Genomic DNA, 17,189 nt, shown 5'->3' on the forward strand with positions numbered 1-17,189 from the left:
TGGGTTGTGATTTGAAATTGAAGACGTTTGTGCACAAACGAAGCACTCGAACTGTTTGATTCGGATAACAGGAATAAACTGAATGGCCAACCCAATAATTGGGGAGAAACTGGTTCCCGTTATCTCCCGTTCAAATACACAAAAGAGAGCCAAGGCATGATTGGTGTATTGTGGGTTGGGTCGCTCAAAATGGAAAATGAAGCGAAACGTCCAAAAAAAACAACAACAAAAGTTTCTATTTTTTACCGGAAGATGGACTTGAAGTAAATATCGATCAGCTGATTTCAATGTATTTTTTTTTTTAGTAGTCTCTCAAACTCTCAATGTCACGGATGTCAGAAACGCATCTTTGTCGCAATAAATTTACAGCTTGACGAGCTTTAATTTGCCGGTGATCACGTTGACTTTGATTCGTATATCCTCAAAGCTTTATGGTAAGAGATTTTTTCCCCCTTTAGTATGTGTTTTTTTTTTTTTATTAACGTGTGCTTATGGTTTAGTAAAAGATCTGTATCGTTGCTGATTTACAATCGATAATAATTCAAATTTTTGTTGAAATGAAATCTGCAAAACCTAAATTTATTACATCAAGTATTTTTCTTATAAGACTGAAGTTTCAACTAGCAGGGAGTGTGAGATTGTAGCACATGTCAAGATATATTTTTCTTTTGTGTTTTGTTTGCAGGCAGATCCAAAATTTGAAGAGCTTCTTGGAGAATTTATTCACCTGTGGGAGAGCCAGTTGGAAATCAACTGGGATGTCAAAAATGAATTTGTATCAATGTCTGATGAAGGACCACATCTGTCTTTGCTACCTGATGAATTCCTTCCTTCCTTGGACCGATAACTCTTTCAATTAAAGGCACAGATTGAAAATGTATAGTGTTAAAAGAGTTTTCTACCTTTTGATTTTCAACCAATAATCATACTTTTTGTCTGAAGGATGTGAGTGGGAAAGATATAGAAACATTCATTAGAGTTGTGAAAGCTCTTGTGATTGTCAGCAGAAATCTGGACAACATTCCATTTATTGCGTCATGCCAATTGATTCCATCATGCATTTCAATTTCATCCAATATTTTGACCTGCATGGAAAATGGCAGGGAATTAGGAAAGGATGAAGTGACCTCGGTCGTGTTAGTGTGCCTTTTTCTAGAAGCTCTTTATGATCCATACTTTAGCTACAGAAAGTCTATAGTCAATCAAACAGTTGATATATCTAAAATCAAGTATCAACCTGCACTACTTCAAGCTGAAGTCATCCCTTTTATCTATGGTAAACATTTTAGCTATTTTCATTTTAAGTTAATGGTTTAACAGAACTGCTGTCATAGATTGTTTTCAGCATTTGAATGCCACCTCTATTCCAGTAATTGCCTACAGTTTATTGCATCTTTTTGGAGGCATCATCAAAGGAGCCCAGGTGATTTGCAGTGAAAATTTATTTTTAAGTTTCTGTGTGTGGCAATAATATACTATTATTTGTATTATTATCAGCATAATGCAGCCAAGGCCATAGCTCCGGCGACAGTGCAGCTTCTGCAAAAAGCTTTTCTTAATTCAAATGACAATCTTCAATTAGCCAGTGCGGTTTTACACTGTGAAACTACTGTAGTGCATACATTGATGAACATGCGACCTGATCAGGTAAGGATATAAAGAACACTGCTATTTTCCTTTGTGATTAAAATTAACGGGCTTCTCGTTTATATGTAGTGTCAAATTGAGGTGGGCGAAGTGATGGAAATATACCAAAACACTGTAGCATTGCTAGCCAGTCAAGAACCTGAGTTACTAATTCAAATATCAACGAACCGGACGCCAATCCTTTGTCTCGCCGTGAAGTCAATAGGTTTAATCCGTTTGTTTTTCAATGCCCTTCTTTCATTAACATGTGTTTGTTTTCTTAGCTCAATTTTTGCGACATCGGCGTCGAGAATCACTCCAAGTTTTATTAGTGCGAACAGGAGTAGTCGACTTTTTAATAATGCTCCTTTTTGATGCCAAAGTAAAACTTGTAGACAACGTTCTCGATTTTCCAAAATTTGTTTTTATTCTAAATATGTTTCAGTTATGTCCGGAAGACAAACGAGTGTTGGTCGTTTCAATTGTCAAGGCTTTAACCGCTGTTTTACAAGATAACAAGCAAGCCCAGGCGAGTCATTATTTGAAGAAATTCACCAAGGAAACCAATCCTTCATCTTTCTAATGTAATTTCCATTTGCCATAATAGGAAATGCTACTGAGTAGCGGAGGTTATCAAAAACTGTTTGAAGCGATTAAATCGCTTGGACAACCTACGCGCCTGATGATGGATAGCTTAATTGCCATGGCGATTGGGCGCGACGATGAAAATGGTGAGGAGCATGAATCGATGGTTCGCAACGTGGAGCCTATTGCGTATTTAGTTGATTGGCTTCCGGAAATCACTGATCATGAACTTCAGTTCGAAACAGCTTCGGCCATCAATAAACTCTGCTCTTCATCACTTCAGAGGTTATTTCAAAGAAATTTTATACAGTATTTTTACATTTAATCGCATGCAACCCAATTTTTTCTTTTAGCAAAGCTATTTGTTGTCAACGTGGACTACTTCGTCATGTGATCTCAGTTCTGGAATTTCATTCGAAACTTAACATTCGCAGCGTCAAACAAATGTTGCGATTAATCCAAAGCCTAGGTTCCCATTCAATCACCGCATCCGAATTGAAATTGATTTTGCGGCTTATGAGAGATACGAACGGTGAAGAGGTACGCCCACTTGCAATCACTCTATGTTTTTCGGTTATATACAAACATTTCCTTCCAGTTTCCATATTCTTCGTACATACTTCATTGCTTATCATCTATGGCAAAGAAAGATGCTGCTTGTCAAGAATGCCATTATTACTTTGATATTCAGTACGAAACAGGTGAAACGAAAAACAAACATTTTTTAAACGAAACTTTCTAAAATGTTCTTTATGTTTACAGAGGGCATTATGGTTACTGATATCGCGCAATGGCAAAATTCTGGTTACGCACTTTCCATATGCACGTGGCTACGTTTGGATGCACTGGAAAATCCGTCTTCCATAGCCAGCAATTATAGACGGCAGCTCTTTAAGTATGCATCCTATTGATATTTCATGACGGTTTAATTCGAATATTTTTTCTCATAGCTTGTCGTCGAATAAAGGACACGGTTTCGAAGCTTTTTTCCTTTCGGATGGCACTTTGGTAGTAGGTGTCACATGGAAAAAGGAATATACAACAGCCATGGTTCACAGCGTAATTTTAAATGATCATCAGTGGCATAGCGTTTGTATTTCATTTATTCCATCCAGGTGAGGAAATTTTCTATGGTTGCTAGTTGACTCGTTAAAAAACAAACCACATTGTTTCCATTTTCAGACGGATTTTTGGTCAAAGTCACCTTTCGGTTTTTGTGGACGGCACATTGCGGTTGACGGTGAATGTCCGAATCCCTCCAGTTAGCGAGGTAAAAATCGCTGTAGTCCTCTAAACAAAATAATTTTTTTTTTAATCTTTCCAAATGTTACGATGCATTTTTCTTTTATTCGCGTGCGATAGACTTTTTCCTCTTTCACCATTGGTGCCCCTGTCATTTTAGATCAAGACAGTTCGAATAAGCAAGAAAGCAATAGCGTTCACAGTCTTCCAAGGAAAAAGAGGTACCAGTTTACCGTGAATAAAGGATTTGAAGGGCTTTACTGAGACTTATGTTGGCTTTGACTCATGTTTCCATAGTGACGTCCGCTCGCCGGGATTGTCGTCTCACATTCCCAATTATTTTTCCCTACCCATAGCGCTTTCCTCGCTTAAGTCGTCTGCCAACGAACAACAAACCGGTATGTTTCTATATATGTTATTTGGGTATCGAATGTCATTTCAAAACGGCGTCTTATTCTTCTTTGATGTGGGGAAAATCTAGATCCTGAAGTCCGCGTGATTCCCCAGGGCAGTCAAGATTCCATCTGGGGCAAGTCTACGTGTTTGCATGGCCAGATTGGACTCTTTGCCGTACTACAGGATTCCTTGAACCCGCAAAATGTTCGAACTTTCCACGAAGCTGGTAGATTTCTACATATAGTTGATGTCATCTTTATTTTCTTCTAACTTTTCTTGTTGACATTAGGAGCCAACAATATGTCAACATGGAGTTCCGAAGACCCAAATCTCGACGTCGCTGAATTCTATTCAAAGGTGGCGATATGCCTTTCAGCCAGAGCTTACCACAACTCGTTTTGCATGGATCTTTCGTCTACCCACCAATTTAGTGGTATCACTAAAGCTCCAGTCTGTTCTGCGTGGGATGTTAAGGTATTCCTACTATTCAAACTTTGCTAAACGATTTCTAATAAGGAATTTTCTTTATTAGGAGGTCTTGAGTTGCATTGGGGGTGTTCAAGCTCTTTTCCCAATTCTTGATACTGTCGTACGAAACGAATATGCCAACACGCTTCTAACTGGCCCACTGTTGAGTCCCGATTCCGAAAAACCTGAAGTGGATGGATGGGAAGTTCTTCCTTCTTCATCTTATGCAGGTTGAAAAATATTTCTGATGCATTAAATGCATATGTTATCATATTAATTCGCGAATGTTTTGTGGCCCTTAAGATTGGAAGCTTGAGCAAAATCCAGTTTCTGGGTTTCTGTCGTTACTACGGAATGTCCTGCATCATCATTCAACAAACACGGACCAGCTCGTGAGAGGAGCTAACATAGCAATAATTGGAAGCCTGATGCAAAAGGTTGGAAAAGATACAACGGTTTTCTATGCCAGATCGTCAACTTTGATTGAAAATACAGGTTCAACCGTCTTTAATTGACGTCCAAGTCCTTATGGCTGTCCAGCTACTAGTCGAGTTCGCTAGAGATGCGCAAGACCCTTCATTCCTTCAAAGTCTTTACCAGCATATTCTCTTCGATATGAGAATTTGGGGAAGATCCCAATTCCACGTCCGGATCGGGCACGTCCAATATTTATCGAATCTAATACATGAAGATCGGCTCTCGTTTCGAAAAAAATACGGCCCCCAATACCTGATTGATGTAATCAAACAACATTATCAAAACGGAGATCAGTTAGATTTGAGCATCGATGACAGGAAGACAATGCGCCAAGCATTGTTGGGCATCTTGAAGATGTACATTAACAAGGAGATCACCGCCAATGATATTTCGGCCATAACCGGTTTTTTGTGGTCCGTCCGTGACAACGAAATGGTAATCGATTTTGGTTTTCATTTTTAATGAAATGCAAATTTAGTGGTGGTGACTGATTGTTTCGTTTTCATCCATGTGAAAGATCACTGAGATGTTAGATGTCCTCTTAACTTACGTTGAAAACAAGAACACGAAGGATCAATTTTACTTGCTTCTCCTGGAACCCCGTTGTGCCGAAATACTTTACGCTCTATTGCTGGAGAAGATTTTTTCTGTTGAACTTCGGGAGAAAGTACTGAAGGTAAATACGGCCTCTGCTAATGTAATTCATATTTTTCTAAATGATGTGTCCTTCTCTTTCTAGTTGTTGATCAATATTCTTAAGACCGATCGAGCTTATGAGAAGAGTAAGCTACGTCTTCACCTACACGATGTAGGATTCCAAGGACTACTTATGCTTATGCAAGGACAACCATCGAGTTTGGAAATGACGCATTTATTGACTGACATTATTCTATCAAGAGGTATTCTTTTATCAGCAATATCCCACGTTAAATCGAAACTAACAATTTCAATCAATAGATCATCCGAATAGCTACACTGGAACTATGGCACTAGCCTTTTCACTTGCTGAAGAAAACCTGGAAATCAAATTGGAGTTTAGTAAAAGGCTTTTGGGCTTTATGCTTTCACGACCCAATGCTCCATCCACGTTCGTCAAACAAGTAAAACATTTCCTAACCATTTGCCGGAAGTTATTCGATTCATTTAATTTTACGTCGTGTAGACAAGTTGGCAAGAGTGTATTGCTCGGTTGTTAATTCGGAAACCGATCGCAGCCGCTACTAACACAGGAATAAAACCCATGGTACCAGATTTGATTGACCTGGATGAGGAAGCGGCCACGTACCGCTCAATATCGACTCCAGTTACAGCAACCACACCATTATCGCCGTCTAAAGCATGGCCAACCACGCCATCCATGCGAGACTCTAGTGGACTGAACCTTGGTTTAAGTGCAACATTGGAACAAGATATCAAAGTATGACTTCAATGCGTTCTTTTTTATTTTTAGCTAAGATGGCCAAAATTAATGTTGCGGCACTTCTTGTTTTAGGATGTCGCAGAAAGCGTTAGCAATCTAGTAGCTGGTGCAGTAACTGGTAATCTCAATAACATCGCCATCGCAACTGGAAACTTACAAAATGCTGCTGAAGTACTTACGGACAATCTGCATAATGTAGCGGGTAATTTACATACCAACATTCATAGTGCGGTAAACAGCGCGGTCAGTAGCGCATACAGCCTGTTTCGTCAGAAAACTCTTCAAGTTCAGGTATGAAGAATTGTAAGTACAGCTGAAGTTTTCTTACATTTCAATTGTTTTTCTTAACCAACAGGGAAGTTTGGAAGAATTGGGGGAAAATACCATACAGCGATTGAAACGACGGAGTCAATCGGCTCAGGGATCAATCGAAACAACGGATGTAGCCGATGCAGGAGCTTCAACAAATTCTTCTCCACGACTCAAACATCCCTATCGATTTTTAGTAGCCCCACTTGAAGTGGCTGTTGATGCACTAAATATCGACCAGAGGTAATCCCAGAGTAGCTCACAATTTTATCAATTTCGACAATGTTTTACAACAGGTTTTTTTTCTGTTTTCCTCAGTGATGATGAAGTTTATAGAAGTAAACATAGAGAGTCTTCCCTGAGCATTTCGTCGAGAACCTCGGGCCAGCCAATGTCAAAGAATTTGAGTGAGTTTGGTCCTCATGAAAGGTAAGGATTTCAAACGTAAACACGAATTATTTGAAAATATATACTGAATGTTTAAAATCATTGCAGTTTGGACGTTGAAACATATAGTCTTATTTCAGAAGTTTCTGGACAATGGTCTGGTTTGGTCCTAGATCCTACGTTAGATCCGGAAGAGGACTTGTGCTCGACGGTGCTCAGCATTTATCTCGTGCTACTTTGGCGTGGCATTCCGGGCTGCTCGAAAGATGATTGGCGTGAAAGAAGCCAGATTCTGAGTTGCATCAATCTTCTCGGTCTCAACAACGAGCTATATCGTTCCCATTTGGAGATTAAACGTCGATTAATCGAAATAATTCTGCAAGTTGCCTCCAACGAATTGAAACAGCTGCCAGCCAATGCCGCTTCTAGAAGCAATGTCTTGGTTAATTGTCAGTACGCAATACGCTGGGTGTACGATTTAGTCGTACTAGATCCCCACGAGGACGAAGCTAAAAAGATGTCATTGAAACTGCTGGAATTAACTTTAGCTATATTCGACATCATGGATGTTTTTAGAGAAGAAGATTTTGCAGCCAAAAAATCAACAGAGATGTATCACATCGCTCTTGGTAGTATAGATGCGCATTCAATTGTCACGAACGTGATCAACCGAGTCTTATTCATGTAGGGCTACTCCTTCGGTTTGCGTCCAGTTCGAGTTCCGAATTGTGTGCCATCGCCTCTGCCCGGCTTCATGCTCTCATTCAATTCAGAGGTCATCCTGAAGCCATCGAAGTTGCGTACCTCATCTTTAATATCAATTCAAGTCTTTTGGCCGTTCAAGGTAATGAAAGTCGTTGAAAATACCAACGTTCTTCATCGAAATGAATTGTAAAATCAAATCTTATCTTTTGATTTTGGTATTCAAGGAAGTGAAGATGATGCTGACCGTTACTCCTGCTTAATACCAATCATGAAAGCCGCCCTGGAAAAAGGCGGATCAGAATTGGAATTTGAGTCGCCATGTTTAACGCTTACTGCAAACCTATTCGATGAATTTCGAAAAGTCAGCCAAGGAGATGCCTGGAAATCTTGGATCGACGATAAGGTAATGAAACATTCATTTTCTTTCCATGTATTTTTCTTTTAGAATTTACATGGATTTACATAAGGAACAAGCGCTTTAGTCTTAAACGATAAGCCGTTTTTTTTTTAATTTGTTTACCTCTATAAGATTGTAACAAAATATCGACTGATTGAAATTATGTACATCATCAAATAAGAGGGAAAGGAAAAGCTTAATAGGGCCTGCCTTGAAATGGTACGACAATTTAAATTTGGTTAAGTGAATTTAAGTTAAATAGTCAAAACGAATGGGTCACTTGCTTGATAATTGCAAGTAATTTGAGCACGTTTTTATCCGCTGAAAACATCTTTGAAAAAATCGTCGAAATCGGGGAAATCGTTGCTGCTAAAAAAGCCGTGGTTGCCAGGCTCATGAGATGCCGGAGCATTTGGATACTGGCTACGCTCGGTGTGATCGACGACATCATATTCCGATGGTGGAGAGTATGCAGCGTCAGTTTGGGGTGGTTGAGAATAAGCTGGTTCTTCAGTATGGGCTGGTACTTCGGGGTCAGTTGGGGGCTCGGTGTAGGTGGGAGGAACGTACGCCGGTAATTCGTAGCTGGGATCCTGTGGAGGAGAGTAGGGAGCTTCTGTTTGAGCTGGGGCATCATAACTAGGAGTTGGATAACTTGGGGCTTCGGTGTAGGCAGGGGGAGGGTATGGCGCCTCGGTTGGGAAATAGCTGGGAGACTCGTACGGTGGTGGATTGTAGGATGGCTGTTCGTACTCTGGTTGCGGTCTCTCGTATCCCGATCCCTAAATGAATTGCAAATTTTGAATGCGTTAGGATTGTTGTGTGTTTGATTTGGTTACACAGGAAAGCAAAAAATTGTAGGGGAACTTGTTAATGAAACAAATTGCGATGTTTTTCTTTGAAACTTCAAGTATGGAATGAATGGGATATCGAAAGTGGAAGTCTAGGTAAAGACTATCGTTCATACCTGTGAAATTGGTGGGAAGATGGGTTCGTAGCTTGTAGAATAGCTAGATTCTGGCACTTCAGCTGCTTGCGAAGGACTGTATTCGGGTGCAGGAGAAGGGTAAGATGGTGCTGGTGCAGGATTGTAAGATGGTGGGCTGTAGGATGGTGGGCTGTATGCTGGAGCTGGTGGATTGTAAGCTGGAGCTGGTGTACTATAAGCTGGGGCTGGTGTACTGTAAGCTGGCGTACTGTAAGCTGGCGGGCTGTAAGATGGTGGGCTGTATGCTGGAGGACTGTAAGATGGTGGGCTGTATGCTGGAGGACTGTAAGATGGTGGGCTGTATGCTGGAGGACTGTAGGATGGTGGGCTGTATGCTGGAGGACTGTAGGATGGTGGGCTGTATGCTGGAGGACTGTACGATGGTGGGCTGTATGCTGGAGGACTGTACGATGGTGGGCTGTATGCTGGAGGACTGTACGATGGTGGGCTGTATGCGGGAGGACTGTAAGATGGTGGGCTGTATGCGGGAGAACTGTAAGATGGTGGGCTGTATGCGGGAGGACTGTAAGATGGGGCATCATGTGTAGCCTTTGGTGGACCATATTTACCCTTGGAGGGTTTGTGATGACTTTTGGGGGGTTTGGATTCAGCCTTTGGTGGACTGTACTCAGCCTTTGGTGGACCGTACTCAGCCTTTGGTGGACCGTACTCAGCCTTTGGTGGACCGTACTCAGCCTTAGGAGGGCTATATTCAGCTTTTGGTGGACCATACTGAGCCTTTGGTGGACCGTACTGAGCCTTTGGTGGGATGTGTTGAGCTTTCGGAGGTCTGTAAGCTGAGGGCTCATAGGATGACTTGGGTGGGCCATGAGCCTTAGGTGCACCATACTGCGATTTTGGCTTTTGATGGTTAGCTTTTGGTGGGCCGTATTGAGGCTTCGGTGCTTTATGTTGAGCCTTGGGTGGGCCGTATTGAGGCTTTTTTGCTGGATATTGGGATTTCGGTCGCTTCAACTTCTCCTGCCATTTTGAAGGGCGGAATCCGTTGCCGCTTCCGTGCTGTTGATGTCCATGATGGTGATGGCCGTGGCCATCTCTGGCCTCCGTACCCTCACTATAGTCATCCATTCTATGCTCGACTGTCATGGCCCTCATTTTCGTTTCTTCCGCTACGTTGTCATCCACTCCCGCCACCGTTACAGCTAAGAGGGCCAGCAATGCTGGAATAACAAACTACAATGCAAACATAAAGAAATCATTTGATTAGATTAGTTGTTTGTCTTTAAAGAGCACCAGATCAATTATCCATTTTAGGCAAATTCTCTTTTAAATTTACCTTTTGAATTCCGGAACGTGTCATGGTTGCGAAAACTTGTCGATGTATCTATACCGTTTGTTCAGCGCAGGATGAGGATGTGTTAAAACTGAAGAACTTTACTGGTATGATTATTAATCCAGCCAACACCGACTTATATCCAGTCGAAGAAAGCTCCACCCCCCACCCCAACTGTCCAATCCATCCCTGAAATCCGTCCGTTGGAACCCGAGTCACGTGATTTGGTTTCCCGCTTGCACATGGTCTGCGCTACTGACCGCTCTCCCGTTTCGAATATTTGGCTTCGATTCAGCAGAAGAGTTATGGCCTTCTTTTTTTTTTTTTTGCTTTTGTTCGTTTCCATTTCGATCACCGTATTGATGAAAGGTGGACCACAGAAACATGTACCATCTTCGCCAAAAGAATTTGTGACACGATTGTCATAAGAGACTGATACGCTTGAATCGTTTCCCGTCACGCTTCTTCGAATTTAATTGTGAATTTAGAAAGTTCGATCTATTTGAATTTCCAAAAACAAATCGCTCTAGGAAAGAAAGGGGGGGGGGGACATAAACATTATGTCTATTATTAAATATAGGTAGAGTAATCGTTCTCCGTGACGAAGTGACCATCGGCTATAGGGTACATATTAAAATGTTGGGTCCACCTGATTCTTTCTAACTCTGACTTCGGCAAACGGTGTTATTATGGAGGAAGAAAAAAAACCCGCAACATATTGCCGAAAAATTGCGTTGAATTTGGGTTAGTCTTAGTGTCCCCTAAAGCCACAGTTTGCCGTCATCAGGATGTTTGGAAAAAAATTATGTATTGGTAGGAATCCTTTTTTTTTTCCCTCCTGTCTGCATCTTCGTAAAAGACTTATTTAGATGACCTAGTTGTATATTCTTTTCGTTTGAGCAATCTGTTTCATTGACAAAGTATCGTTAGTATGATTTAGCGTTGCTTAGCGATGGAACGCTCAACGTTGTACCGTTGAGCGTTCCATGCTTTTTCCATGCCCCAATAGAATGACATCGTTTAAACTGAAATTAACCTGAAAGCTTGTTTGTTTTGGGTAACGTAATTGTTGTTTGCCACTTATTCGTTTTGTTTTGGTAGAATTTATTGCGCACCGCACGAACTTAGCGATAGCGTGGGTACTGCCACGATAGCCTTCGTGCGCAAGAGATCGTCGAGGAAAATTATCCATGTTGTTTTTGTTTCCTGGTTTTTTTTACAGAGACGCATATCGTAATTTTGTCTGAAAATTAGAGCGCAACAATTTATTTCTGCTTGTATTTGGCCAGGCTGCAACGATGCTGGTACATCAGTTTGTCATAATGAACACGCGAGATCTATTAGTGTCAGGAGAAAGGGCTGATGTTTTTTCTACATTCGATGAGCTTCTAATTTTTCTTTCCTCCTTTTCTCTGGTATGGATGTGGGACAATGTGGTAGCGTCCGATTTGGTGGTAGGAAAAAGAATGATGGACAGACTTTGCGTAGCGTATGGTTTTCCTGTCATCAAAATAATAAAACTATAGTAGATGGATGTCGATCGGTTGCTGGTATGGCTTTATAACTAGGTCGATTCAGATGTTTCTACTAGGCAAGAAGAAAAAGGGAAACATCTGCTTATGTCTTTGTGAAAGAAAAACAAGAGAAATCGGTTTCATCTTCAGAGAGCTAGCATCCCTCCCTTTAGCAGTATCGTATAGTTTCCTACCAATCATCTTGTCGTCTTTGCGAACTTAAAACGAAATTGATCATGAAGCCCGTAACGGATAAGCAATGTTGTTCGCAGCAATTAGATCTGGACATTTGGGCATAATTTTGCTAAATGATGATCAACACAATCGCGTTTTAATTTATTTATTATTTTAATCTAAATAGAAATGTTTCTATGTAGGCCATTAGTTTTTCCGCATAAGTAATGCAATGTTTGTATTCAATTTCATTTTGTGATGTGATAGATCCGTCCGAAAAGCGACCTGTTTCGCACCCTTCACCTTCAAGCCTTGCCTGAAATCATGAACCGAAGTTGGGCCGAGAGCGACGAGTCGGCTATGTTAGCTGTACATCGTCGATATCGAGAAGTCAACGAATCGAAAATCAAATTTCAGGTAAGTAACCCCATCGCCAAAATTCATTATTCAATGGCCGACTTTTTTCCGGAACGCATTTAGTTCAAATCGTGTTATCCAATACGCGATTACAGCAAAAATATCGTGAAAGTTGATGTTGACTGGCAGCTGTCTTGTCTGACCACAATACTGCACAGTGTGGCCAGCTGTCATTCTCGTCGATATCTTTTAATTTATGTCTGTGTTTTTTTACTTACAATATCTAGCCACCTGGTGAAAGAAAGAAATTCAGTTATACGCTCCATATTATTATAATATTTTTTGAAAAAATGTAGATGACCAAGTTTTCCTTTCGGTGAGCCCTTCGGTCACATTCGTTTGGCATGTCGTGCGGTTACGCTGTCTTACTTTCATGAAAAAAAAATTATATGATCGATATTTTGTTGCTGTTGTGTAATTGAAGTGTCAACGGTTGTAACTGTAGTGTACATTTTCTGTTTGACCAGATGCAAATTTTGGACGCATTCCGGAGCAAACAGTCGGAAGAACACGTGCGATTCAATGCTCTCTTGAGTCATCAACGCGGTCACGCTTTAGTTATTCGAAAGAAATGGCGACAATTGAAGCAATTCCTTATCGGTCCGCGTGGCTCCTGGGCTCAACGGTAAAAACATTTTTTTTCCTGGATATCCTTTTTTTTTAAATTTATTTTTCAATTCACATTTTTTGTTTGATGGACAACAGAGTCGATTCAGAGAAAAGATGGAAGTTGTCGCTGTGTGAAAATCGTTCGCGAATGCGCCTCAAACTTATACCCAACCAACATTTTGATCCTCATATCCAAGCGAGCCGTTTAAGGGACAACGCAGGTAAACATAACGGGCAGACTTTGTTGTGCATTAAACTAACGAAATGAATTACTTAAAAAGCTTTCAAAAAAGGCCGTCAGAACCCAGGTAGGTATACTAACACAGCACCGTTGGCATCTTTAATCATTTTAATAGCTAGTCAGTGCATGGTCAGTTAACGCATTTATGTTATGGCCTGCTTTATTGCATATGTTTTAATTGTGTGTTGCTGTTTTTTTTTTTATCCTCCCGTTTCTCTTTCACTTTTTCAGGAATCCAGGTGGATGTCCACAGTCCAGATTCGCTCAATTGCTTGTTGCCTAGCAAGGTGGCCAATCAAGCACTGAAGCGAGCATTCAACGCTCAAGAGCCGGAGGACAGTCTAACTGAAGAAGATTTGGCTTTAGCTGCTTCCTTAGAGTAATGTTCTAGCTCAGCGTAACTGGGTCTTTACAAAATTAGTAATCTAAAAGTGCAGTTAAAAGTTAGACTCTTTTTTTTCCCCAATGGTCTTACTTTCACCAACAGATATCGTGTGGGTGAAAGTAGGATGTTTTGTATTGTGCATTTGATTTTTGTGTTAATTCCTTTTGTAAATGGTGTGTTGTTTAGACTTGGATTGAATGTCGTGTTTTATTTGCAGGAAAGAAGAATTGAACGAAGGAAAGGAGAAAGTGACAACTAGTGAAGATTGCGAACTAGTGACACTTATGTCCGTTATCAAAGGCCGTTTAGAGATATCACGTGGTTGGATTTGCTTCTGGGATGCTGGCCTCGGCTGCGAATCAGCGGATAGAGAACGAGTTGATTTCAAATTCGCTCTTAGTCAATTGCAAGAAGTCCATTTGCGACGGTACAATCTACGTCGCAGCGCCCTTGAATTTTTCCTTATAGACCACACGACTTACTTTGTCAATTTCAACACTAAGGTAATTCGTCGTTTGATCAAATTTAGTTAATAGAATGAATGTTAAATTTCTTTTTGATTTTTAACAGACACGTAACAGAATTTACAGCAGGATTCTGAGTTTGCGTCCGCCTAATTTGCTCTACTACAGTAGTCGTTCTCCAGCTGATGTCCTTCGGTCGTCGGGACTCACTCAGAGATGGGTCCAACGTGAAATATCTAACTTCGACTATCTGATGCAGGTAAAAAAAAAAATAGGTTTGATTTCCACTCGTATCATTTTAAACAACCGTCATTTAAACCTAGTTAAACACCATCGCTGGTCGGACCTACAATGATCTGTCGCAATATCCCGTTTTCCCGTGGATCTTGGCCGATTATCAATCTGAAACTCTTGATTTAACGAAACCAACTACTTTTCGGGACCTTTCACGGCCCATTGGTGTCGTGAATCCGAAAAATGCCAAAGAAGTTCGTGCCAAATACGATCAGTTTGAAGATCCATCAGGTATTTCCATTTTCCATTTCCAGCAAACTGTTTTAACATTCAAACTTCCCCATACTTTAGGTATAATTGCCAAATTTCATTACGGCACACATTACTCTAACGCGGCTGGTGTACTGCATTACTTAGTTCGAATGGAACCTTTTACTTCGCTGCACATTGAATTGCAGAGTGGCAGGTACGTTATGCGCTTTAGTCTTCGTAAATGGCACACAATGACGATATTCGTTCAACAGGTTTGATGTAGCTGATAGACAGTTCCATTCTCTCAACTCGACGTGGCGGTTGCTCATGGATAACCCAAACGACGTGAAGGAACTGATTCCCGAATTCTTTTGCCAACCTGAATTCTTGATTAACATGAACCGGTTAGACCTTGGAATATTGCAAGCAACTAAGCAACCAGTTGATCACGTGGAGCTTCCACCTTGGGCCAAATCTCCACACGATTTTATCGATCACCACCGAAAAGCACTGGTTAGTTATGGTTAATCTACACATTTCAATCGATTAAACCGGTCTACGACGCATTGGCTGGAATGTTTATAGGAATCAGATTATATTTCTGCGCACTTGCACGAGTGGATTGATCTCATATTCGGTTACAAACAAAGAGGCCCCGCTGCTGTAGAAGCTCTCAATGTCTTTTATTATTGCAGGTGAACTATTAATATTGTTTATTCTATGGATAGCCATTTGAAAAAAATAGTATTGTTCAATAGCTATGAAGGTGCAGTGGATCTGGATGCCATCTCAGATCCAGTTGAACGCCAAGCAGTTGAGGGCATGATAAATCACTTTGGCCAAACGCCGTGTCAGCTGTTTAAAGAGCCTCATCCGATTCGGCTCAGTCAATCTGAAGCATTAGCCAAATCGAAGTACCCTCCTTCGATGGAACTTTTCTTTGACGGATTGTCGTGCGTTCACATTGCCGATTTGACTGTTGAACCACGAGATTCTATCGTTTATCTGAGCATACCCAATTCCGATATCGATTCGACTCGCAGTCGCGGTTACGGCTCTCAAACGGCTACCATTCCGGACGTGTTGGTCAGCGTCAGTCGATCCGGTTGCATTGGTCTTCATGCCTGGGCTTCTCATGACAAGATGCTGCCCTACGGCTTTTCTCTGGAACGCGATCCAACACTGAGCAACCCCAGGTAAAATCAATTTCTTTGAAACATTTCGTTTAAGTCAATAACCAATTTGAAAATGATTTAGAAATCGAAGGAGAATCAGTGAATCATTTCATCCAAGCGTGAAGCTGAACAGTCGTTTAATTAGCGTTTCGTCCGATTGCAAAGTGTATGTCGGTGGTCAATTGGACAACAGCATCAAAGTTTACGCCCTTCCACGACTGAGGCTGCTCAATTCAGTCACTCAACACATCGACATTGTTACGTGTTTGGCCCTGGACGAGAGTGGATCGCAATTGATCACAGGTTCACGTGATACCACTTGCATTGTTTGGGATCTATCGTCCTCTGTGCTCAAATCCGTCCAGGTCCTTTATGGACATGACAAGACTGTCACCTGTGTTGGTTTGTCCACATCCTTGGACATGGCTGTTAGTGGATCACTAGATGGAACGGTCAACGTGCACACAATTAAAGAGGGTCAATACATCCGCACGCTTCACGCTTCCGGCCGGACAGATATTGAACGGATCATCATTACTCAGCTGTGGCTATCAGACCGAGGTGATGTAGTCTTTTCTGCCGAAGAGAAAGACAATTTTTCAATCCAATCGTATTCGATCAATGGCGAAAGATGTGGCCTATCGTACAGCCCTTTCGCATTTACTGCCCTCTCTTCGGCCAGCGATGGCTACCTCGCTTGTGGCGATTCTAATGGTAATGTGACTATAAGACGAATTATAAGCTTGGTTCCCGTGTTTGACATTCCAATGCAAAGCCCGATTGAAGATCTAGTGATGGCTCCTCGCAATACGCAACTTTTAGTAGCTCTACGAGATGGCAAAGTAGTTATTGTTGCGCCCAACATTCCGCAATAGACCACGGATAGTTTAGATCCACTGGGTTTGAGTCAATTGAAAGTCAAGAGTTCGCCTAGTGATAAAAAACTTAGTGTTTTTCGCGTTACCAATATGTTGTGGAAAACTTCCATCTTGAGGAATGAATTCTTAACGAAGTAATAAGTATAGACGAAGTCTTCTCTTGCGATTGTATAATTTTCAATGTTTTACGTCGACTTATCTGTCTTTTTTTTTGTCATTGATGCAGTGATTGTTGTGATGCTATAAGGTCTACACAACAATCGTAATGAATTTTTATTTGGGTATCGTTTATCCGTTTGAATTCGCGAATGATTGTAAGCGAATACAATATATTTTATAATTCAGTTTTTTTTTTAGTTCATGAAGTGATTTGCCTTTGAACTCGTATGGATGACTCGAACAGGTATTTCGTTTAGTTGAGTTTCTAATCATTTGTGCATCTGTTTGAGTTCTCTGTATGCAATTTGTTAGCCTTTTGGAACAAAGCTGAAAGCCAACTTTTAGATTGTACAATTCTTATGGGCTATTTCCTAATGGAAATACGTCCATAAA

General features: G+C 41.0%; 2 protein-coding genes across 2 annotated transcripts; one reads left to right on the top strand and one right to left on the bottom strand.

The window, feature by feature from the left end:
* The first annotated feature begins 281 nt into the window (after positions 1–281).
* On the top strand, positions 282–16,981 carry LOC130693601 (neurobeachin-like protein 1). The gene is made up of 44 exons (XM_059494490.1): positions 282–434; positions 686–877; positions 943–1,276; positions 1,335–1,423; positions 1,498–1,647; positions 1,717–1,852; positions 1,911–2,008; positions 2,072–2,155; positions 2,234–2,496; positions 2,565–2,751; positions 2,810–2,912; positions 2,974–3,106; positions 3,162–3,326; positions 3,394–3,481; positions 3,574–3,674; positions 3,751–3,851; positions 3,935–4,075; positions 4,139–4,323; positions 4,382–4,547; positions 4,621–4,754; positions 4,813–5,229; positions 5,312–5,470; positions 5,534–5,693; positions 5,752–5,894; positions 5,957–6,211; positions 6,287–6,505; positions 6,570–6,766; positions 6,842–6,952; positions 7,019–7,539; positions 7,599–7,754; positions 7,840–8,018; positions 12,250–12,399; positions 12,867–13,024; positions 13,105–13,229; positions 13,290–13,316; positions 13,481–13,628; positions 13,852–14,137; positions 14,205–14,357; positions 14,422–14,623; positions 14,684–14,798; positions 14,857–15,097; positions 15,170–15,279; positions 15,343–15,780; positions 15,842–16,981. The coding sequence occupies exons 3-44, from the start codon at positions 1,090–1,092 to the stop codon at positions 16,632–16,634; spliced, it is 7,974 nt and encodes a 2,657-aa protein (XP_059350473.1). The 5' UTR covers positions 282–434; positions 686–877; positions 943–1,089; the 3' UTR covers positions 16,635–16,981.
* On the bottom strand, positions 8,140–10,413 carry LOC130693616 (uncharacterized). Its single transcript, XM_057516795.2, has 3 exons — positions 10,298–10,413; positions 8,980–10,194; positions 8,140–8,794 (listed from the first exon to the last, which is right to left on the bottom strand). Exons 1-3 carry the CDS (start codon positions 10,319–10,321, stop codon positions 8,327–8,329), a joined length of 1,707 nt encoding a protein of 568 aa, XP_057372778.1. The 5' UTR covers positions 10,322–10,413; the 3' UTR covers positions 8,140–8,326.
* Positions 16,982–17,189: the final 208 nt, after the last annotated feature.

Source organism: Daphnia carinata, chromosome 3 (assembly GCF_022539665.2).
Source record: "Daphnia carinata strain CSIRO-1 chromosome 3, CSIRO_AGI_Dcar_HiC_V3, whole genome shotgun sequence".
NCBI classification, from domain to species: Eukaryota; Metazoa; Arthropoda; class Branchiopoda; order Diplostraca; family Daphniidae; genus Daphnia; species Daphnia carinata.